This window comes from Artibeus jamaicensis, unplaced genomic scaffold (assembly GCF_021234435.1).
Source record: "Artibeus jamaicensis isolate MK-2021 breed Jamaican fruit bat unplaced genomic scaffold, CSHL_Jam_final contig_3109, whole genome shotgun sequence".
Taxonomy (NCBI): domain Eukaryota; kingdom Metazoa; phylum Chordata; class Mammalia; order Chiroptera; family Phyllostomidae; genus Artibeus; species Artibeus jamaicensis.
In genome coordinates this window covers 967,269-989,583 of record NW_026521716.1, presented here as the reverse complement: position 1 = coordinate 989,583, position 22,315 = coordinate 967,269, and the positions used below count along the sequence as shown (strand labels likewise).

The following is a 22,315-nucleotide window of genomic DNA, read 5'->3' as shown; positions in this document are numbered from 1 at the left end:
CGCGGGGTCCGTGTCACCAATGAGAAAGTGGAGGCTCAGTGGGGGCGGTTAAGTCCTGGGCCCAGGCCGACAGGTCTCCCGCATGGCCAGACCCAGAGGTCCGGCTGGTCCGGCTCTGGGGCTCCAGGCCCTGACCCCACGCTTCGCCCTCTGCAGCCGGGAGCGGCGGACACACGAGCCGGGTGGAGCGGTGTGGGGCGAGGGGCGGGCGCCTCCCTCTCAGCCTCTGACCTGCGCCGTGGGTTTCACGTCTTGCCCCCTAGACACCATCCAGCACGTGAGGGACAGCAAGCACCTGGTCGTGTTCCACAAGGGGCGCTATTTCAAGGTCTGGCTGTACCACGACGGCCGGCTGCTGCGGCCCCGGGAGCTGGAGCAGCAGATGCAGAGGATTCTGGACGACCCGTCGGAGCCGCAGGCCGGGGAGGCGAAGCTGGCGGCCCTCACGGCAGGAGACAGGTGCGCGGCCCCTCCGCCACGGGCATCTGGGGCGGGGGCGCCCCGCGGGACGAGGGCCCTCGTTGGTCCGGCTTTGTTCCAAGGGAGCGGGTCTCACCCTGCCCTCCAGTCACTGTGGCCGCCTGTGGTTTCCAGGGCACAGGACACAGAAGTCAGGGGTCAGGCTTCTGCAGGGGCCGCCTCATGTGGAATTTAGGCGACTGAACGTTGTGAACCAAGGCCTGTGTCGGCTCGATCCGGCCTCGTCCGGAGGCCACTCGGAGGCCTGTGGTGACCTGGGGACGCAGCTGGCACACGTGTCTCAGTCTCGGCTCTGAGATGCTCGGGCCGGATCCCTGTTCCGGGGGCCCTGTCCTGTGCGTGGTGGGTGATGACGAGCACCTCTGGCCCCGACCGCTGGAATGCCATGGCAGCACCCGCATTGCCACCAGCCACACTGTCCTCGGGCTTTGCCTGAAGTGTCACTGGGGGACAGTATCATCCCTGTCCGAGTCCCTGAGGTACAGCAACGTGGCATTGTTACCGGGAATTAGGAGTGAGGTGGTGAGACTCTTCTGCAGAGGAGAGGACAGTGCCCCGGGCGAGGGCACCCCGGGGTGGCAGGAGCTGCAGGGTGGGGCAGGAGGTGGGGACTTGAGGCAGGAGGGTCCCGTGGGCCTGCTGGCATTTGAGCACCATCCTGTGACCGGGGTCATTAAAGGGGCCACTCTAGGCTACAGCGACCCGAGCTGATTTACGGGACTGTTCTGGCCCCGGGGCCCCTGGACCCAGGGGCCCTCATGTTGGGAGGACGGGACAGGGCAGTGTGAGCGGGAGGGGCAGCTTGGCCGAGAGACTGGGCGAGTTTGGCCACTGCTGGGGCACAGACTCAGCCACAAGGGGCAGTGGGGGGCGTCCTGGGGAACGAGCCCATGTCCCGAGTGCTGAGTGTCAGCGGGGTGGTGTGGGGTGCAGGGGCCACCGAAGAGTGGGGCACCGGCCACCGCTTCCCCCTCAGGACTCAGTGAGCGCCCAGCGCTGGTGTTGCCTGCTGGGGGTGCCGTCCATCTCGGCTGCCCGAGCCCTTCACGCCGACGCTGCTGTGGCTGCCAGCTTGTCACCTGCCCGAGCCCACAGACCCCGAGTGTGTCTAGTCACGTGTCGCCACTGATGTCACCTGTTGTGGGGGGCAGCAGTCACAGGCGGGCCATGTCAGGACCCATCATGTTTACGGGCCTTTTGGGACCACGGGCGCCTCGGCCAGGCCCTCAGGGAGAGAAGAGGGCAGGAGACTGGCTGGATGACCGTGGACTGGAAGGGCGGGCAGGGGCTCAGGACCAGCGAGGCCCGAGTGAGGGGCTGGGGCCATCGGAGGAAATCGGGGTGGCTCCAGGGAGGCTGGTGTCATGTCAGGTCCCCGTGTCTCACGTAAGATGGGACAGAAAAGAATCCCTTGACCTTGGCTGTCGGGTGTAGGGTCCCTCATCATGGGATGTCCTTTGTCATTTGTATGTGGACTCGGGCAGGCTGGCGTGGGATTGACTCCCTCTCTGCCACCAAGTATCTGTGACCGCATCTCTGTGCCTCGGTTTCCTCATCTGGAAGCTGGGCGCGGCAGGGTAGATCGGTGAGCTGGTCCTCGGAGGAGGCGCGGCAGAGCCTGGCACGGGGAGCTTCCCCGCCCCGGCTGCGACTCTCAGGACAGTCCTGAAACAGGTCCTTCTCCTGAAGTTCCTAAAAGCCTGTGACAACTGTGAAAACCGGTGTCACTCCAGTCGTCACGGCAAGGTGACGCCCTCAGACCGCCGCAGTCTGACCGTGCTCGACGCCCCCCCCCCAGAGTGCCCTGGGCCCGGTGCCGCCAGGCCTACTTCGCGCACGGGAAGAACAAGCAGTCCCTGGACGTGGTGGAGAAGGCGGCCTTCTTTGTGACGCTGGACGACACGGAGCAGGGGTACCGGGAGGAGGACACCGAGACGTCCCTGGACACCTACGCCAAGTCGCTGCTGCACGGCAGGTGTTTCGACAGGTACGGTCCTCGCCGTGTGCCCGTGAACCTGGCAGGGACCCCCCGTGTGGCCGACTGGCCTCGGGCGTCTGCGCCCGTGAGGAATGAGGCCGCCTGAGTGCACAGCTGTTGACTTTCTCGGCTTCACCCAAACTGTCTGTCTGTCTGTCTGTGTCACACACACACATAGTCTGACGTCTGAGATTCTACCCCACTGTGCACAACCGCATCCGTGAGGAAGGGCTGGTTCGGTGTGGGTGCAGGGAAACCCGGTGGGAGGAGACGGACGGACGGACGGACGGGCGCTGCCTGCGAGGCCTCGCCGTGTCCGCGGGTGGGGCCCTGCCTGCCCGGCCGGCGGGGAGTTGGGGGGCAGGAGTGCGACCTCCCTTCTCTCCACAGTCGCCTTGCTCCTCACAGGGCCGTGTCCTCGTGTCTGAGTCTGGCGTCCGCCGTCTGCCTCTGTTCTCACTTCGGTGAATCCCTAACCCCTGGGGACTTTTCGGGGGCCGGAGGCAAAGTCAGCGCCCCCGGCCCGATGAAACATAGTTACAGTTTTTGTTCATTTTTCTCTCTTTACACTTTGACGTCACACACACACACACACGTTTGTGTCCCCGTAGGTGGTTTGACAAGTCGTTCACGTTCATCGTCTTCAAAAACGGGAAGATGGGCCTGAACGCCGAGCACTCCTGGGCCGACGCCCCCATCGTGGGGCATCTCTGGGAGGTGAGCTTCCGCGGTGCCTGACTGCGGTAGGCGCTTTCACGTGTGTCGGTCGGTACCGCGCGTGAAGTCCACACACAGACCCGAGACTCCGTGGCGCCCCCTCCCCCATGGCAGGTCCCCCGCCCGGCGACACGTGAGAGCCACCTCCTGACGGCACGCAGACGGTGGAGTGGCAGGGACGTCAGGACAGAACTGAAGCTGTTTGTCCTGAAAACCCACCCCTTTGCCGTGCTGTCTGGGTCCTCCTGCTCTGCAGGGTTTTAGGCCAGATAAAAGCGAGCATCTGAAAGTCTTGGTTTATAAGAACGCAGCATGCCTTTACCACATTATTGTATTCTTTTTAAAAAGGTTTTAGTTACTTATTTTTAGAGAGAGGAGAAAGAAAGGGAATCATGAGTGTGTGGTTGGCGCTCCCATGCCCCCTACTGGGGATCTGGCCCATAACCCAGACATGTGCCCTGACTGGGAATCAAACCAGCGACCCTGTGGTTCACAGGCCAGCGCTCAATCCATCGAGCCACACCAGCCAGGGCTGGACACTTTTTTACAAGACTGTATCCGCCCATTTGTCCCCCTGGGGCTCCACAGACTGTAGAGCGCACCTTGCCTTCTGCCACAGGGCCTTTGCGCCTGCTCTGTCTGCCCAGAAGACTCTTCCCCTGCCACCGGCCCCGTGTGACCCCACTCCTCAGTGTCCCTGTGCCCAACGGTCTCTCACAACTCAGTCAGGAGCCCCTGTCGTCCCTCCCTTGACTTCTCCCGACTGTGTTAACCTCCGGTTGGGGTCCTGGCAGAACGTAACCTGCTGTTCCTTCAGCGGGGGAAGTTTTCTAAAGGGGAAAACAGGGTTCATCTTGAAGACAGCAGCGTGGTCCTGGGACAGGTACCTGCCAGGGTAGCCAAGCACCAAAGGGTCCCCCACCAGCACCCGGCTCCGTTGGTGCCAATGGAGGCTCAGAGCTCCTCTCAGCCGGGAAGCCGGCCAACACCAAACCGCTGGCCCGTCCGGGCGGGACCAGAGGGCCCTTTGTACCTCCTTCCGCAACGCCATAGTCCGTACCAGGACTCGGGGCCGCGGGTGCCCCAGAGCTGGTTCTGGTGCGGAGGGCACACCTGCCTCACAGTACGGCGGTCACCGGAGACTGACAAGCTCAGGGGTATTTCTTAGGTGCTCCAGATGAGCGGGCACGGGGACTCAGACCAGGGTGACCCGTTGTGGTGGTGGCGTTTAACGGTCACAACACAGCTGACAGAATGACCTGCGGCTCCAGGGACCGTGTGGAGCCCAGAGTCTCCCGTGTGAGTGCGGGCTGAGCCTGTGTCCTGGGGGGTCCGTGCCGGGTTGGAGGGGCCTGAGCGGCGATGGGCGACAGCAGACACGCCTGGTCCGAGTTGGACTCTGTTCGCTCTCAGTGGGTTCCTGACGTTAGGACGTGCTACACACTGTGTCCCGGCGCTTAGCAGCTCAGACACAGCGGTGCCCTCTGGGGCTTGTCTGCGTGGCCCTCGCCTGCCCGTGTGCGTGGGCCCCCCGCGTCCCCCCAGAACCCCTCGCCCTCTGACAGTGTCACCGTCTGACCTCAGGTGGACTGTTCGTGTCCCTCACGGGAGGGGAAGCTCCCTGCGCGCAGGGATTCCGTTTTTTTTCTAATATTTTTTTACTGTACTTCCGGCCAAGATGCAGGCGTAGGCAGACACACTGGGCCTCCTTGCACAAGCAAAAGAAGGACAACAATGAATTCAAAAACAAAAAACAATCAGAACTGGCAGAAAATTGAACTGTATGGAAGTCTGACAACCAAGGAGTTAAAGAAGAAACACTCACCCAGACCGGGCGGAGCGGATGCGCGGTGGCAGAAGACTGGAGGGACCACATTTGGGTGCAGATAAACTGGGAGGAACAACTGGGGAGCCAGACAGACCCACAACCCAGGGTCCCAGTGAGGAAATAAAGCCTCAGACCTCTGATTGAAAACACCTGTGGGGGCTGAGGCGGCGGGAGAGACTCCCAGCCTCACAGGAGAGTTCGTTGGAGAGACCCACAGGGTCCTAGAACGCACACAAGCCTGCACACCCGGGAATCAGCACCAGAAGGGCCCCATTTGCTTGTGGGCAGCAGGGGCAGTGACTGCAATCGGGCAAAGAGCGGAGCAACGCCATTGTTCCGTCAGACCCCTTCCCACGTACAGCGTCACAACACAGCCACGTGGGTTGCCCCACCCTGGTGAACACGTAAGGCTCCATCCCTTACTAGGTATCAGGTGTGCCAAGACTAAAAAAAAAAAAAGGGCCTAAATGAAAGAACAGATCAAAGCTCCAGAAAAAAAGACAGCTAAGCCACAACGAGATAGCCAACCTGTCAGATGCACAGTTCAAAACACTGGCAATAAGGATGCTCACAGAATTGGATGACTATGGTCACAAATTAGATGAAAAAACGAAGGCTAGAAAAGTGAAGTAAAGGGAAATGTACAGGGAACCCAGAGTGACAGGAAGGAAACTGGGACTGTAATCAACGGTGTGGACCAGAAGGAAGAAAGAAACAGTCAACCAGAACACAATGAAGAAAAAAATTCAAAAAAATGAGGAGAGGCTTAGGAACTTCCAGCACAACTTTAAACGTTCCAACGTCTGAGTCATGGGGGCGCCAGAGGAGAAGAGGAAAAGCAACAAATTGAAAACTTATTTGAGCAAATAATGAAGGAGAACTTCCCCAGTCTGGCAAAGGAAATAGACTTCCGGGAAGTCCAGGAAGCTCAGAGAGTCCCGAAGAAGTTGGACCCAAGAAGGAACACACCAAGGCACATTAACTTACCCAAGATTAAAGATAAAGAGAGAATCTTAAAAGCAGCAAGAGAAAAGGACACAGTAACCTACAAAGGAGTTCCCATCAGACTGTCAGCTGATTTTTCAAAAGACACCTTGCAGGCAAGAAGGGGCTGGAAAGAAGTATTCCAAGTCATGAAATCCAAAGACCTACATCCAGGATTGCTCTATCCAGCAAAGCTTTCATTTAGAATGGAAGGGCAGAAAAAGTGCTTCCCAGATAAAGTCAAGTTCAAGGAGTTCATCATCACCAAGTCCTTATTATATGAAATGTTAAAGGGACTTATCTAGGAGAAAGGAGATAAAAATATGAACAGTAAAATGACAACAAACAGTTATTAACAACCAAACCTAAAAACGAAAACAAACTAAGCAAACAACTAGAACAGGAACAGAATCACAGAAAGGAGATCACATGGAGGGTTATCAGCGGGGCAGTGACGGGGAGAGAGAGAGGGGGAAAAGGTACCGAGACTAAGCAGCATAGATGGTGGGCAGAAAACAGACAAGAGGAGGTTAAGAACAGTGTAGGAAATGGAGAAGCCAAAGAACTTACATGTATGACCCATGGGCATGAACTTAAAGGGGGGAATGTGGGTGGGAGGGGGTTTGCAGGGCAGAGGGGAGTGAAGGGAGGGGAATGGGACAACTGTAATAGCACAATCAATAAAATGTATTTTAAAATATTTTTTATTGAGAGAATTCACAGACCATAAAATTCCCCCTCTCGACGTGTCCCATCCAGTGGGTTTGTGGGTGCACAAGGTGGCTGTGCAGCCCCCGGCACGGAGCCAGGACACTTGTCAGCCCCCCAGACGGGCTCCATCCCCCGGCCCCTGGCAGCTGCCCATCCCCCTTCTGTCTCCGGACCTGCCGACTCTGGCCGTTGCGCAGAGACGGAACCACAGAGTACGTGGTGTGTTTTGTGCCTGGCCCCCACACTGGGCACGTCGACAGTGTCAGGCGGGGGGGGGGGAGGGGAGGGCCTTTCTTTAGCTACCCCGCCCCTTTTCATGGCCGGAGAGTGTTTTTTTGTGTGGACGGACCACGCTCTACTTGTCTGTTCATCGCTTGACGGATGTCTGGGTCGGTTCCACTTCTCACCATGGTAAGCACTGCCTCTGTGAACACTTGTGCACAGGGCTTACGTGAACACACAGGTTGCTTTGTCCCGAGTGCGAACCCAGGACTGGCCTCGCCGGGTCAGGGGCCATGTTTCGCTGGTCGAGGAAGGGCAGAAACCCTTGTCTGCGGTTTACCGTTCGGTCTCGGTGCTCAGAGGCTGCAGTCCACGGATGGCACTCGGCCAGCCCCACGGAGGAAGTCGTGGGAAGAGGGTGTTCACGCAGCCCGGAGCCCTGGCCGTGGAGGACAGGTCGCTTCCCCTCGCTCCCTGAGGCCTCGTTTTGGCAGGTGTGCGACAGACCTTCACAGTGCAGGCGCGAGCGTCCCCGGGCGGCTCCCGGAGAACGCCCTCCCGCAGCCAGGACCCAGGGGCAGCTCTGAGCCGTCTCACGCAAGGGGTGGCGTCAGATGCTGTCGGCCTCGAAGTCCAGTCCCGCCATGGGGGGGCCTCTCGGTCCTCTCTCTCAGCTCTCCAACGTGCGGAGAACGCTTGTGCCCGCGCAGGGCCTGGCTCAGCTGCGCACAGGGCCTCGGTGCCCCGCGTGCTGTGAGCGTGTCCCCGCAGCGGCTGCTCTGATGTCCTGACAGTAGACTCGTCTGGGAAGAACACAGACCTGTCCACTTGGTGGGGGACAGATACGTTTCAGGTCACACTACGAACTCTCCATCTCTGTCTCTCTCCCCAACAGTACGTGATGTCCACGGACAGCTTTCAGCTGGGCTATTTGGAGGATGGACACTGCAAGGGGGACACAAACCCGAACATCCCGCACCCCACCCGGCTGCAGTGGGACATCCCGGAGGAAGTGAGTCCGACTTGCCACCGGGCATGGGTCCCGCGGGCTGGGCTCCTCTCCCGCTGTTCTTCCCCGGGGCCCAGGACTCGGCGGAAGCCCGCGGAGACTGACGTTCCACGTGCTCAGGGGTTTTTAGTAAAATCCTGGGCTGGCAGCTCCCGTTGCCTTGGAAACCCCGGGCAGCATTTCTTCTTCCGTTTGAGGATTTTAGCAAGATGGTCAGGGAGGTCTCCAGCTGAGACTTAGCTACACGTCACAGCGAAGAAGTGAAAAGCGGAATTTCCTCCTTTAGAGTCACAAATCCTCTCGGGTCATGAGTGTATAATGTTCGTTTCCCCTGAGGAGTCTCACATGTGGTCCATTCGGTACCCAGCCTGACCCAAGAAGCCACTGTCTGTGTCTCGAGTGATGGGCCCAGCACTTCAGTCTTGCCCAGCTGGACAAGACCCACGTTGCCCCGTGTCCCTGTTTCTGCCTCTTCCAGATGCCACCTGCGGGGGGCGCTGCTGTCCCCCTGTTTCAGACGGGCTTTTTCTGCTTAGTGATCTGTAGTTAAGATGCCTCCACGTTACTTCTTTTTCTTTTTAAAAAAAATTGACTTGAGAGAGAGAAAGAGGGAAACATCAGTCTGTTGTTCCACTTATTTATGCATTTAACATTTGGTTCTTGTATGTGCCCTGACGGGCGTTGACCCTGCAACCTTGGCGTATTAGGGCGACACTTTAACCAGCTGAGCCACCTGGCCAGGGCTTGCCACCTCATTTCATGGTGTGACGGCTCAGTCCACTGTATGGTTGGACCACGGTCCTTTTTTCTTTTTTCACTGGTTCCTTGATCGCCACTGTGGATTTTACAAGACAGCCCTGTGGCTGTTGGGGACGCCATCCGGTGTCCCACCAGGAGCCAGAGCACCCGTGTCCCGCCTGTGTGGGGCCCCCGTGGCTCCCCCAGGCGCGTGCGTGGGTGCCGTGTTGCTCGCGTACGGTGGCCCCCGGATGCCGTACTCAGGAAGGAACCAGAGGGAAGACACACCATCTGCACAACACGTCTAACCCACAGCCCTGCCCGCCGCCCCGAGACCGAGCTTGCATTTCCCTCTGCAGGTGGGTCAGTGCCCCCGCCCCTCCCACAACGAAAACCTTTTCTCTCCCCGCAGTGCCAGGAGGTGATAGAGACGTCGCTGGCCAGCGCCAGCCTCCTGGCCAACGACGTGGATTTCCACTCTTTTCCCTTCAACGCTTTCGGGAAGGAGCTGATCAAGAAATGCCGTGTGAGCCCGGACGCCTTCGTGCAGATGGCCCTGCAGCTGGCACACTACAAGGTGGGCGCCTCGGGTGGCCGGGGGTGGGGGGGGAGCGCGTCCCGTGCAGAGCCCAGGCCGGGCGCGTCAGCGCGGTCCTGTTGGGCCCTGGCCGTGTCCTGTGTCACACAGTGAGGTCTCCCTGCTCCGAAAAGGGGAGACTCCGACTCCGAGTGTGTGGTCAGGCAGAAATACTGAAGGCAGATGACTGGACCGTCTCTGACCTTTGACCCGGACCAAATTGACTCATCGTTGTCGATGCAAAGAACCCAAAGCAGCGCCAGCAGATAGACTCTGCCAGTGCAGGAAAAGTGCTACCAGCAGCCACCGCTCACACCAGCAGCGGGAGGGCGATGTGGTTATTCAGAAACCCAGAAACAGGGTAGGTCCTGTTATCGGGTGACAGAGGAAACCATGGCGACAGATACTAAACGTATCACGTCCGTTCCTGGTAACTTTGACCCCCAGGACCTGTCTCCTTCATGTGGCAAATGCCGCCACATGTCGGTAGCCAGCACAGGGCTGGGGGCGGCCCCGAGAAACAGGGTCAGGCTGCCTCCAGAACAGCCCCGCCCACTGTTCTGGAAGGTCCGGCGTGGACTGGTCCTCATGCAGGAAGGACATCTGTGCGTCCACTCGAGGAAAAGCTCTTGTGATGAGCGGCGGCTCAGAAAGGAGGCCCCGGGCAGTTACCCAGAGCCACTCAGGACGGGAGGGTGGGGGTGGGGAACTCAACACCCTGGACATGGACGAGTCTTCCCAGGTCACACTCGTTCAGGGGTACGAAGGCGGATTTGGGAGGGAGGTGGATCTTCAGGCCCATCTGGGAGCGCAAACCTGTGAGAAGAACCGGGGACGGTCTAAACAATGAAGGTGACAAGGTAGAGGCAGGACGGGGTGACGTGCAGAGCCTAAAACACAGACTAGATTGTGGTCTGCGGCACCGTTTGGTGCGGCCGGGACAGTTCCTCGCCGCAGTGTGCGGTAAAGGAGACGTTAACCTGTGTGTGTGACTCAGTTAGTGAACGGGGTCAGACAGTTTGGCCGATGGTTGCAGCTGGGGGCGGGGGGTAAACAGCCCAATAGAAAGATGCAGTTGGAGCAGAAGTGGGCGCTTATTTCACAAGAGAAGAGCATGCCAGACGGTTAGTGACGCACAGAAAGTCCTTCTTTCCCGGGAGCCCAGGGCGCGTGGCGTCCTCGGCCCTGCTGGGAGAAGTGTCCTTCAGGACAGGTCACAGAGGTGAGTGTGTCCGTGCCCCTCTGTGAGGATCCAGAGCCGTCTGAAGGGTGTCAGCCTGAGACTTATTAAGTCACAGCTTTTTCTGCGGGGGATGCTGGGTGACTGGTAAGCGACGTCTGTGCTGTGCATGCCATGGAAACACACAGAGCCCCCACCTCGGGGTGTGAGAGTCAGTCGTCACGTCACAGGGATCAACGAACTCCCTGGCCACCGGCCGTGCCCAGCCCTTCACCTGTTTTTGCCTGGCCCTTGAGCTGAGAACAGTTTTACATTTTTAATCTCTAAGAAGAAACCCAGAGAAGAGCAGTGTGGGTCCCAGGGTTTCCCAGAGAGCGCCATACGGCAGCCGGCCCACGCGGGCGGCGGCGGCCCCTGCCCTGCGCTGTGTCACTTGCGGAGCCGAGACCTGGGCGGGGGAGATCAGTCATTGTTTCCTTCAGTTTTTCTAATTTTTTTTTTTTGCACAAGCCCGTATCGCAGTTAGTCTTCAGGTAATAGAATTACTTTTTAAAAATTAAAATGTACTATTCTTTGCCTGCTGGCTGGAAATCATCAGGATTTCCTTCCGCGCCCCTTCCCCCCCCCCGTGAGTGTGCTGCACTCAGTCTGTGGAAAATGATCGATGTATTGAAGTGACCTATTAAAGATGTGGGTGAGGTTCATCCCTCCCACACTTACTTGTCTGTTTATCAAGTTTAGAGGCAGAGGGAGGGAGAGAGGAAGGGAAACGTCAACAGCCGGCTGCCTCTCATCCGCAGCCTTTGGTGTCCAGGACGACGCTCCAAGCAGCTGAGCCGCACCAGCCCGGCGTCCCAGACACTTCAGGGGACGCTCAGCCGAGCGCCGGCTTTGCAGGGACAGGGCCTTCTGGGGAGCTGGGTTCAGACCCAGCTCCGCCCGGCTCAGAGCCGTGGCGCCTCCCCGTGGCGGGGTACGGATCCCGGCGTCCTGCCCGGCCCCCAGGTCTGCGCCAGGCTTCCGAACCTTCTCTGTTCCTGGACCCCCTGGGCGGCTCGGCGACGCCTTCCCAGAATGTTTATAAAGCGTGCCAGGAAATACACGGGCCACCCTGGGCTAAGCAGGTCATTCAATGCAGATGTCAAAATAGTCAACGTAAATTTGTGGTGCAGTAAGTCTAACGAGGCAGTAAATTTTCAGGGCCAGCCTGGTAACTGCTGTAACTTCGAAGCGGTGATGAGCATAGGTGATATTTGGGATACGTGGGACCCACTGTAATTGCACGTGAAAACGGGTAGGTTTTTCTATTCAGAGTCACAGACACTGCTCACAACTACCGTGGTTTGTAGCCAGCGCTCCAGAGGCAGTAATCCAGGTTGAGGTCAGTGGACATTAAAACGGTTACATCCTCCAAGCCCACACATCCCGGAGGTTAGTGGCCGCCCCGACTTCCCTGACACCACGGGGGCCTCGTTCCCTCCCTGCTGCCCCCTGGCTGCTCTCCAACACGCGAGGCCCCTGCCCACCGCGGGGCCTCTGCACTTGCTTTCTTCACCAGGCCCGTGTCATTTCTGCTCCACGCACCTGCCCCTCACTGCGTGACACCACCTCCGCTCTCCTGCCAGGCCGTTTGCTCCCCGATGGCAGAGGCGTGAGCGGTCTTACTTGCCACCGTGTCCCCAGGGCCAGGACCGCGCCAGCCCCAGAGGAGGAGACGCCTGTGGTTGCGTAGTTACTGACTGGCTGAAATGAAGACCCTGGGCGGGGGCCCTGAGTTTGGTCCGTGGTGGTTTGCTTCCTGCTCTTCAGCCATGTTTCCCTTTCCCCGAGGAAGCGCGGAGCACGGGAGGCCCCGGCCTGCCCTGCGTGCCAGGTCCGTGTCCTCGCGCCTTGTGTGCTCGTGTGCTCGTGTCAGACGCTGTTGCCCCGTGCTGCTCGCTCGGCGCCGGGGCGCTTTGGTGGCGGCCGCACCGGACCGAGGCTGGGTGTGGCAGGTTAACGGGGGCTGCCGGCGTCACGGGCTTCGCTCTGCGAGGGTCCAAACACACTAATGTTCTGTGCGTGTGCCGAGGGGTTTCCAGCGGGCCTGTCCTCAGTTGTGGGGGTAGTGCATGATGGCCCTGGCCGCTCCCTGCGTCCGAGAGTGACGCGGACAAGGTGGCTTCAAGCGAATCGCTACATCTGGGTCCCCAGCGAACTTTTAGTAAATGACTAAGACACAAGGCTTCACTAAAATACCTTTCCTCCTCCCTCCCTCTGCCCTCCCCACTGCTTCATTCATGACAGGCCCCCCAGTAAGGGGTCTGCAGGGAGCTCTCTGAAAGGCCTGTCGGGCACGTAACCTCGGACCCCACCGGGGAATTTTAGTGGCTGGCGTGTTAGGGACGGGTGCCGTGAGTGGGTGTTCTCTGTTGGGGGCACAGGGAAGCCTTCCGTGGGGACCACCAGAGGCTGGGGTGCAGTCACAGAGGGGAGCTGAGCCCCCCCGCACACCGGCAGCCCCGGCAGCCCTCGGGGCTCTCACTGGTCCGGACTGCAGACCGAGGCTGTCCAGCCGCAGTGGGGTCGCAGGGGCCTGCGCCAGGCCGCACCCGAAAGCCCAGGTGCTGCCCACCAGGAATAATCTGGGTCCGGCCGTGTTAGGAACCCGCTCCTCCCTGAGCCCTGGTGGCCACCGGCGCCCATTGGGCAGAGTAGAGTGCTAGTCATCTCCTGGTGCAGTGCTTGCAGTGGGGTGTCACCTGCTGCGGGGACTCCGTCTCTGTCCCCCGCCCCCGCTGCTCCTCCCCGAGCCCTCGCTGGGCTCTCATCACCCCCCCACCCGCTCCTCTGCCTGCCACCCCCTGTCCTGGTCCTAGACCCCATCGCAGCCTCCACCTGTCTTGCCCCCCTTCTCTCCTCCCCGGCCCGAGGCCCCGTCCCTCACCTCAGCCCTGTGGCCCCAGGCACAGCAGAGCCCCCTGGTGCAGTCCAGCTCTCGGCCTGCTTCCTCCTGCTCCCAAGAAGCTGCCAAAAACCCCAGACTCCTGGCTCACCTCACTAGACTGACAAGCAGTGACTCGCCAGCCCGGGCCGCCCCCTCTGCGCCCCTTTGGGGTCACACCCCTTGTCGGACTCCCAGCACCTCCTCCCCTCCTCACTCAGCAGGTGACCTGTTCCACCGAGAAAACGAGTGTCCCCAGGGGACTTCCCACCTGCGCCCCACCCTCTGCGGGTCCCACTGCTGCTCTGTCCCCGTCCCCTCCTGTCCGGTGGGGCCCTGCTGGCCCCTCCCACGCAGCCCCAGTCTCTCCAGCGGGTGCTCCCACAGCCCCCAAACATGGCGGGGGGCCTGCTGCCGGCACCTCCACCTTTGAGTGACTTCAGACTGTTGCATGCAGGCCTGCTTGTCATGTGTGCTGTTTGCACTCAGAAGGCGTGTGCAGTTCGGGGACCTGCGCCCTGGCACCCGCTGCCCCTAACCCCGTGTGAAGACTGGCGGCAACTAAACCCGAGAGCTGACGGCCGCGGCCGCTCTTCCTTGCCAACCCGGTGCCTTTCCCACGTGTTCCCGCCCTCCCCACCTGCCGTCTGTGACAGTACCTTCTCCTCCGCAGGACATGGGCAAATTCTGCCTCACGTACGAGGCCTCCATGACCCGGCTCTTCCGCGAGGGGAGGACGGAGACCGTGCGGTCCTGCACCTCGGAGTCCTGCAGCTTCGTGCTCGCCATGATGGATCCCTCCCGAACGGTGAGGAGTGCGGGGCTGCGCACGCTTTTCCCAGGGGCCTCGTGGTCCAGCCGGTGACTCTGCGCTCGGCCCCTCCTTTCCTCCGGCCTCCCACGGGGACAGGAAGGGTTAAAACTTGGCAGTCAGGACACAGGGAGAGGGTGACATTCGTACCAGTCCTCTGTCATTCTGTGACGTCTGCAAATCAGGCTGCTCTTGCTGAGAGTCTTTGAATTAGAATCGCACACAGGTGAGTGAGGCACCGGAGGCTGGGGCTTTAGGCCAGTGTGAGTAGTTGGTGTCTGGGTGAGAACTGGGAGCCCTCCCCTTGGGGTGACTGCGGCCCGAGCAGGTGGGTGCTCGGGCTCCCTGGGAGCTGCCTTGGAACCTCGTGGCGGTCGCCCGTGGAACGCTGTCAGTTCCCGTTCGTAGGTTGAGGGACAGGCGCAGACGAGTTGAGCCCAGGTGCGCCTGACCAAGCCCAGGTGCTCACGCCTCCGCCCAGGGCCCTCTGCCCTGCTCTGTTCCTCGGGGGCGGGGCCCCCGGGTCCTCGGTGGGCGGGCACAGCCCACAGGGGCCGCCACTCCTCCTGTGCCGGTCCTGACAGGGCCCAGGGGAGCTGCCGCAGCAGCCTTGCAGGCCAGCCTGCGCGGCCCAGAAGCGCTGTTCTAGGGGGTGTACGACTCGCGGAAACGTTGCAGATGGAGCTTCATTTCCAGCCGAGACGGGGCCCTGAGGTCTCCTGCCTGCTGGGCGCCAACCTGGAAACAGGCTGGCGTGAGGTGGCGAGCGTTCACCCCGGACCACGAAACAACAGCTGTACGGGAAGCCCGGAGCAGGCAGACGCCCCCACAGCATTTGGACAGGAGACGGAGGCGGGGCGTTTGCGAGACAGGAGGGGGCGCTGTTCCGTCCCTAGCGGGAGGGCGTTTCTGCTGGTTCGAAGCTGTTTCTAAACAGCGTCTCCACGCTTCCGTCTGGGCGGGCCGGCGCCGTCTGCACTTCCTTCCCGTCTTCGCAGATCCTCCTCGGGGGCAGATCCTCCTTGGGGGGCACCGTGTTGCTTTGGGCTCAGCGCAGAGGCTGCTTTGCCTGGTTTGAACGTCCCCAGGGTTCAAAGCATAAGACACACAAGGCCGTCCCATCCCCCCCCCCGCCCCCACCATGGCGCTCTGGCTCCGTTTTAAAGTGCACACGTTTGTTACTGTTCTTACACGAGAGGTCTCATCTGTATAAAAGGTGTAATGCACCAGGTGGGCTGCCCACAGGACCCCCAAAGGGCTCCTCCAGCGACCGGTGGGGGGGGGGGGCTGTCAGGCGGTGGGGCCGCCGGGCAGGTCCCCTTGGCAGTTTGTCTCAGCCCCCCACTGGTCACCTGGTTTCAGCACCCCGTGGGCCTTGCGGAGAGGGGCCCGGGACCTTCACCCTGGAGCTCAGGCCTGCGCCGCACACCCCGAAACTCCGCACCCTGTGCCCTTTAGGTGGAGCAGAGACTCAGACTGTTCAAGATGGCCTGTGAGAAGCACCAGCACCTGTACCGCCTGGCGATGACCGGCTCTGGGGTCGACCGCCACCTCTTCTGTCTCTACGTGGTGTCCAAGTACCTCGCTGTCGAGTCCCCCTTCCTGAAGGAGGTAAATCGAGTCTCCCCCGACTGCTCGCGCCGGCTCCCGGGCGGAGCCAGGGCCCCTCAGACCCCGGGGCAGCTTCACGGACAGGGCCCCGTGGGCCTTCTGGACAAAAGTGGCCTCCAGAGCACAGAGAACAGTAAAATGTGCCGGAACAGTGAGAAAGTGACCCGCTCTGAGCGTTTGTCACCTTTGTTGTTGAGAGAGTGTATTTATTTAATTGTATAAACTATAATGTCTAGGAATGGCTGTGTTCAACAAACGGGCTGAAGATTTCTGAAAACAGCCCCCACTGTGATCTTTTTCAATTCTTGCCCGAGGATATGCTTATGGATTTGAGAGAGAGAAACGTAGATCAGTTGCCTCCCACACATGCCCTGACCAGGGATCAAACCTGCCACCTGGGCATGTGCCCTGACCGGGAATCGAACCCACAACCTTTTGGTGTATGGGACAACGCTCCAACCAACTGGGCCACCTGGCCAGAACACCCCCCTGGTGGATCTTAATGTATCTGCCGCCTTTTCTGCTGGAGAGGCCGTTGGCTGGTGTTGGCCCTTCCCGCCCGCTGGCCCCGCCTGCCCCATGCTGTCCCCAGACAGTCGGACGCCGAGCCGGCCTGTTCTCGTCTCCCACCGGGGCCCCTCGGGGACAGGGGGTGGGGCTGGGAAAAGTGTGGTTGGAGCACTCCCTGTCTTACTCACCAGGTCTTGTCCGAGCCTTGGAGGCTGTCCACCAGCCAGACCCCTCAGCAGCTGGTGGAGCTGTTCAATTTGGAGAAGAACCCGGAGTACGTGTCCAGTGGAGGAGGCTTTGGGCCGGTGAGTGAGCGGGCCTCTCTGGACAGAGCGGCCAGTCCCAGCGCCTGGGGCTCGTCCGCACTCAGAGCCCCATAAGGGAGTTCCTGCCGTTGTTAGTACAGGTGGGTGGGGTTTTTCCCCACAAATAGGATTTTTCTGGTCACCGTTAGAAGTCTGAGTTTTGAACAGCCTCTCGGACTAGGGGCTCCTTCCCGCTTAGCACCAGCCTCGTCCCCGCAGCTTTCCCAGACCTGCAGCCTGCACCGTGAAGCCCGCGAGGGTCCCTGTTAAACCCGGGCAGGCAGTCTACGCAGGCACCGCGGGGCAGGCCGGGTCTCCTCCCGGGTCTGCCGGCCCATTGGTGCCGTGCCGAAGCGGTGGTCCTGGTCTGCCTTGTGTTAGGAAAACCGACACAGAACAGACAGACCACATGACCCGCAGTGGTCTGGGCACCAGCGCCAGGCTCGACCATGGCCAGCGTTGCTGGCCATGGAGCACATTTTGTCCCGGGTCTGACCCACGCCATGGAAATGAGTCGGGCGGTTTGTGGCTGAACGTCCTCAGTCGTTGGCTTCGGTTTTCTCCGCCCACCTTCCCGTCCTGCGATCGGCTGGGCTCACTGGGCACCCTGGGCCCGAGGCTGCCCGGTGCGGTTTCCGTTCCCTGAGCTCTGTGACTGGTGTTTCCTGCCTGGGCGGAGCCGGTGCCCTTGAATCACCCCATCTTCCTTGGAAAACGGACCGACCACTTTCTCCCCTTCGTGCCGCCTCCCAGGAGGCGCTCGTTCTCCCCAACCCCGTGGCGGGGCTCAGAGCGCCAGGGGCCCTGGGGACGGGGCGGTAGAAGCCCCCGTGGCCCTCCTCTCATTTCCCGAGCTGAGGTTCTGACTCGACTGTGTCCTGCAGGTCGCGGACGACGGCTACGGCGTGTCCTACATTCTGGTCGGAGAAAATCTCATCAACTTCCACGTATCCTCCAAGTTCTCCTGCCCGGAGACGGTGAGACGCCAACACGCCCACCGCCCCGGAGGACGGGTGTTTTTGTCATTTCCTTTCTCGAAGACACTTTTTCATTGATCGAGTTTAGGGTGGAGAGAGAGTGAGAAACACCAGTGTCTCCTTCCACTTATTGGAAATATTCATGGACTGGCTCTTGGATGTGTCCTGACTGGGGATCAAACCCACAACCTTGGCGTATCCGGACGGCGCTCTAACCCACTGAGCCACCTGGCCAGGGCTATTGTTTTCTTTTCTCCTTTCCTTTTTTGTTCTTAAGATTTTATTTATTTATTTTTAGAGAGAGGGAAAGGGAGGTGGAAAGAGAGGGAGAGAGCCCTGGCTGGTGTAGCTGGTGTAGCTCAGTGGATTGAGCGCAGGCCTGGGAACCAAGCAACCACGGTTCGATTCCCAGTCAGGGCAACATGCCTGGGTTGCAGGCCAGTTCTCTCCCTCTCTCCTTCCTTTCCCCTCTAAAGATAAATAAATAAAATCTTAAAAAAAAAAAAAAAAGAGAGAGAGAGAGAAACACCAATGTGTGGTTGCCTCTCACACACCCCCCACTGGGGGCCTGGCCTGCAACCCAGGCATGTGCCCCGACTGGGAATCGAACTAGTGACCCTTTGATTCATAGCCCGCTCTCAACCCACTGAGCTACACCAGCCAGAACATGTTTTCTTTTTTAAGGGGAGCATATTTTTAATTTGACAAAATTTCTATTCACTTTTGTACTTGGACTTGGTTTGAATCTTTACAAGTTAACGAATTTTGAGATTCTGTTAAACTTGTTTTTAAAGAAATGATCCTACTTGGCGTAACATTCATGTTTGCTTGTAGCAGTGGTTTTGAGTCTTAGTACTGGAGAGTTTGTGCGACTTTCAGACCCTGAGACAGTGGAGGGGGAGAGGATTAGTGTGCACATGCTAACACACACACACACACATGCGCACACACACGGCAGGGCCTGCGGACGGAGCCGTGACCACCCTCCCAGCCTGGCGCCGTTAACGTGCGCCCTCTCCTTCCCACATGGTGCATCCGTCCCCGACAGGTTACACCAGGGTCACTCACAGAGGAGGCTGGAATCCATTGGCTTCCTGTGCTTTATGCGGAATTGAACGCCGTGACATCACAAAGGCTTCCCGGCCTGTTACCTGTTAGCCCTCCGCACTTCCCCAGAACACGTAACTTAGCAGTTAAGATGTGAAGTCAAGACTTAGAGGTGTGGCGAGGAAAGAAACGGTAGCTCCTTGTTTGAGCCGGATGAGAAGGGAGGAGGCTGGACACGCGGGAATGGACACGCGGGAATCGCCACGTGGTAACCGCTGCTTGTTCTTTTGTTTCCACACGGAAGGACTCCCATCGCTTCGGGAGGCACCTGAAACAAGCCATGACTGACATCATCACGCTGTTCGGGTTCGGCTTCAGCTCCAGAAAGTAGTTCCCACGCCAGCCGCCGGGCAGGAACATGAGCTCTTCTGATTACAAGCCAAATGAGAAATCGCTGTCAATCCCGATCGTAGTCCAGGGTCAAAAACTCCTCTAAAGAAACTCGGAAGTTTTCTTGCCGTCAAGGGTTTGGTGTTTTTGTTTTTTGGTTTTGGTTTTTGTTTTTTTTCCCCAGAACAGCAACCTCCACCACGTGAAGTGGTCCCCCTACTCCTTTTAGGCAGGTCCCGACCTGGGGAGCATGTGGGGAGGTGCCCCCGAAAGCCTTGGCATCGACCTGTGTGTATTGAGGGGTCAGAATGCCATGGAGCTCCTTGAGGAATTAGTGGCCTTGTGGCTTCGCAGGTGCTGGGAGTGGTCGCACCCCCGGGGGCGGCCCTGCACCGGGTACTGAGGGGCGTTGACTTTGATCCGAGTGGTGGAAGCCTGTGCTCTGTCCAGAGAGAACCCGTGTGAGTGAGTCAGAGACGGGAACGGTTCAGCGCGGACGCACGCGTGACACCCTAACCGAAACCGCCTTTGCCCCTGCAGCGCCCGTCCGCGTTGGGAGCCTGCGATGTGTGTGTCTTTAGTTTTCCAGACCTTGCGAGTGGCCCAAAGCCAGTGCCTTAAATACGGGAGGCCCCAAATGTGAGGGAGACCAGACGAGGGGTTTATTTTGTAAATAAACAAATGCAATCACAGGTGTCCCACTCCTCAGCTCACTGAGTGGATCGCCCTAAGGAGGCATTTTCTGTGGCTCCCCCTGGGGGCCACTGTGTGGGTTCCCCCATCACACTGCCTCCCTTTCGACAGTTGGCCTGCGTCAGACACGCGGAGCATTGCCTAGGATGCCCAGGTGTTATATGTCTAGCGCAGTAACATATAACATTCCTGCCCAATAACATATAGCGTATGCCTCAGCAGTACTGCTTACCCAAACTGGTGGCAAGCTGACCATGACCTTTGCCCCTGAGAAAGGAACAAAACTTGAGGAAAGAGAAGAGGAACCTCCAAATAAGTGGTCAGGACAGGGCAGCGCCCATGCGCCAGGCAGAGAGCTTTCTAAGCGCAGATGGCAAGGGAGACGAGCCCCTCTGTCTCCAAAGGAGGTGGGGGAACCGTGCACTGGGTCATCTTGGTGGCCAGCTAAAATGTCACAGGCAGCGAGTGCTGGGTTGAACACCACCTACCCTTTAGACAGGAGTGCCTTATCTAAAGAGGGGGAGTGGCCAAAAAAGCAACTGTGCACTGAATCGACTTCAGTATTTACCGTAAAAAGAAAGGATCCTGGAATGAATAACCCACTGCCTCCGGGCAGTCCTGACCAGCTTGGCTGTCCCTTAAAGCAACTGGGTATTTATTTTTCTGACCACTTTGCCCTGGCTGGGCTTGCCTCCGGAGAGCCCTGCACCTGGGGGACGCAGGGCGGAGCTGCACTGCCTGCCAGGAGGAGCGGGGGGCCAGCCCGGAGCACGCCGGGTTTATTCATGTCTGTGTCGTAATGTAAAAACCCTGCCTGGTGGGCCAAAGATATTTTTCTCTTAAAAGCAAGAAAGGAGAACGGGGAAAAAAATTCCACAGTGTGAAAGCCCCCTGCTCGTCTGTGGTACATAGTCTGGGAGGGACGGAGGCTGCAGCCCCTCTGCCTCGGCCAGCGGGGCTTCCAGTTCCAGAGCCCGTCAGCCCCTCAGAGCCCCCGGAATCATGCATCACTGACCACTGACCAGTCTGCATTACCCAGCGTCCAAATGTCCATGTGTTAGCACTCAAATGTATTTGGGCTTACCTCTCAGGTTTTAAATATTTTTGCAAATCAGTGCCGTTGTCAATGCAATTTTTATATTCCTTAAAGGACAGAAGAGTGGATTTTTTACTGTACTTTACTGTACATGTGGAAAGGAAGAGGTAAGAGTATTATGTGTTTAATTTAATTTGGAACAAACCACGGTCCCACCAAGCCGAGGTTTGAATTTGTTATCTTGGACCGTGCATAGCATGTAAATACAGTCTGCTCTTTCGGATGTAAATCTTAGAAACGCAGCATGAATATTGCCATTGATAAAAACATTAATCCCAATCTACCACGGCTTTTGTCTCTGCCTCTTTTGTTCTGTTAATAAGGAGGTTATGAGTCAGGTACCAAGCTCGGGCCCCTGGGACCAAGGTAAGAAGCCAAGGTAACACAGAAAAGGCCTGGGGCTGGGCGGACTGCCTGTGCTAGGCGGGGCTGTGGACTCGCTCTGCCCGCACTCCTCCTCCCACTCCCTGTCCTGTGCCTGGAGCCCGATGCGGAGCAGCTGCTCAGTGGCCATCTGCCCAGTGGATACACGAATTCCATTTTCTCAGCAGTTCTTACTGAGCGCTGACTGCGAGGGGCACTGTTCTAGGCGCTGGGAAGGCAGCAGGGACCCCCGCCCCCCCACTGGGGTTCTGACTAGGTGGGGATCTCATTCCAGTGGGAGGAGGTAGAGAACCGGTCAAAGGATTGTAAATGCCCAAGGCAGATGGGGCATCACGTTGTGGGGGGTCAGGCAGGAGGGCAGAGTGGCAGGCCCAGGAAGGGGGCTGATTTGGAAACAGACTAGAAGACCAACCAGGGGTAGCACGTGACCAGCTTGGTGTCCAGGTGGCCGTGCATTCTGCACATGATGCCTGACACCTGGGAGCTTGCTTGGTAAAGATGTCTGATGTGTGAGTGAATGAACAGGGATGATGGGCTTGCTCAGGCTGTTCACGCCACTCACATTTTTATGTGGGCTCTTGGGTTTGCATTAGTGGCCTTTTGGGTCCCTGTAGTTTGGGGAGCCCAAGCTGCACTCTGCCCTGCCCTTGAACTCACCTGAGTTCAATGTGATGTGATTATTCCAGCCATAACATCAGGGTAAAGCCATCCTCACACATAGGTACGCAAGTCCCCAGGAAAAGGGCTGAAAAGATTTAATTCTCAGCGACTCTGCCTGGCAAGGCAGCGGACAGTGTGCGGTTCAAGGGAACGTCAGCTTTATCTGGTATTTCAATACTCCAGCAGGAGGGCTTATGTTTTTATAATTTAAAAAAGAGCTCCCCTGGTTCTAACTCTAACCCTAACCCTTCTGTGGAGTGCTGCCCTCAGAGTGCAGGCGCGGGAAGGGGGTTCTCTGAGCCACGGACCTCGTTTCCGGGCCTGTGTGTCTGGGACGCGCTGGCCACCAGGAATAGGCTTTAGGTCACTCACGTGGCAGGAAAACTCCAACAGCGATATGTGTGACATTTCTTCGGAGCTCCACGTGAACGTCCCAGGCCAGGTTCGCAGATAGGCCCCAGCACACCTCAGGTTCTCCCTTCGC

The 22,315-nt window shown here is 58.7% G+C and overlaps 1 protein-coding gene across 2 annotated transcripts in view; it reads left to right on the top strand.

Moving 5' to 3' along the window:
* The window catches only part of CPT1A (carnitine palmitoyltransferase 1A), a 44,471-nt gene extending 23,401 nt beyond the window's left edge, over positions 1–21,070 (top strand). For both annotated transcript variants that reach the window (XM_037135204.2, XM_037135205.2), the window contains exons 10-19: positions 264–459; positions 2,279–2,467; positions 3,070–3,175; positions 7,816–7,932; positions 9,080–9,244; positions 14,021–14,155; positions 15,617–15,769; positions 16,471–16,584; positions 17,469–17,561; positions 18,913–21,070. In XM_037135204.2, the coding sequence (XP_036991099.2) occupies positions 264–459; positions 2,279–2,467; positions 3,070–3,175; positions 7,816–7,932; positions 9,080–9,244; positions 14,021–14,155; positions 15,617–15,769; positions 16,471–16,584; positions 17,469–17,561; positions 18,913–18,999 (1,355 nt within the window). In that variant the 3' untranslated portion in view covers positions 19,000–21,070. The remainder of the gene's footprint in view (positions 1–263; positions 460–2,278; positions 2,468–3,069; positions 3,176–7,815; positions 7,933–9,079; positions 9,245–14,020; positions 14,156–15,616; positions 15,770–16,470; positions 16,585–17,468; positions 17,562–18,912) is intronic.
* Positions 21,071–22,315: the final 1,245 nt, after the last annotated feature.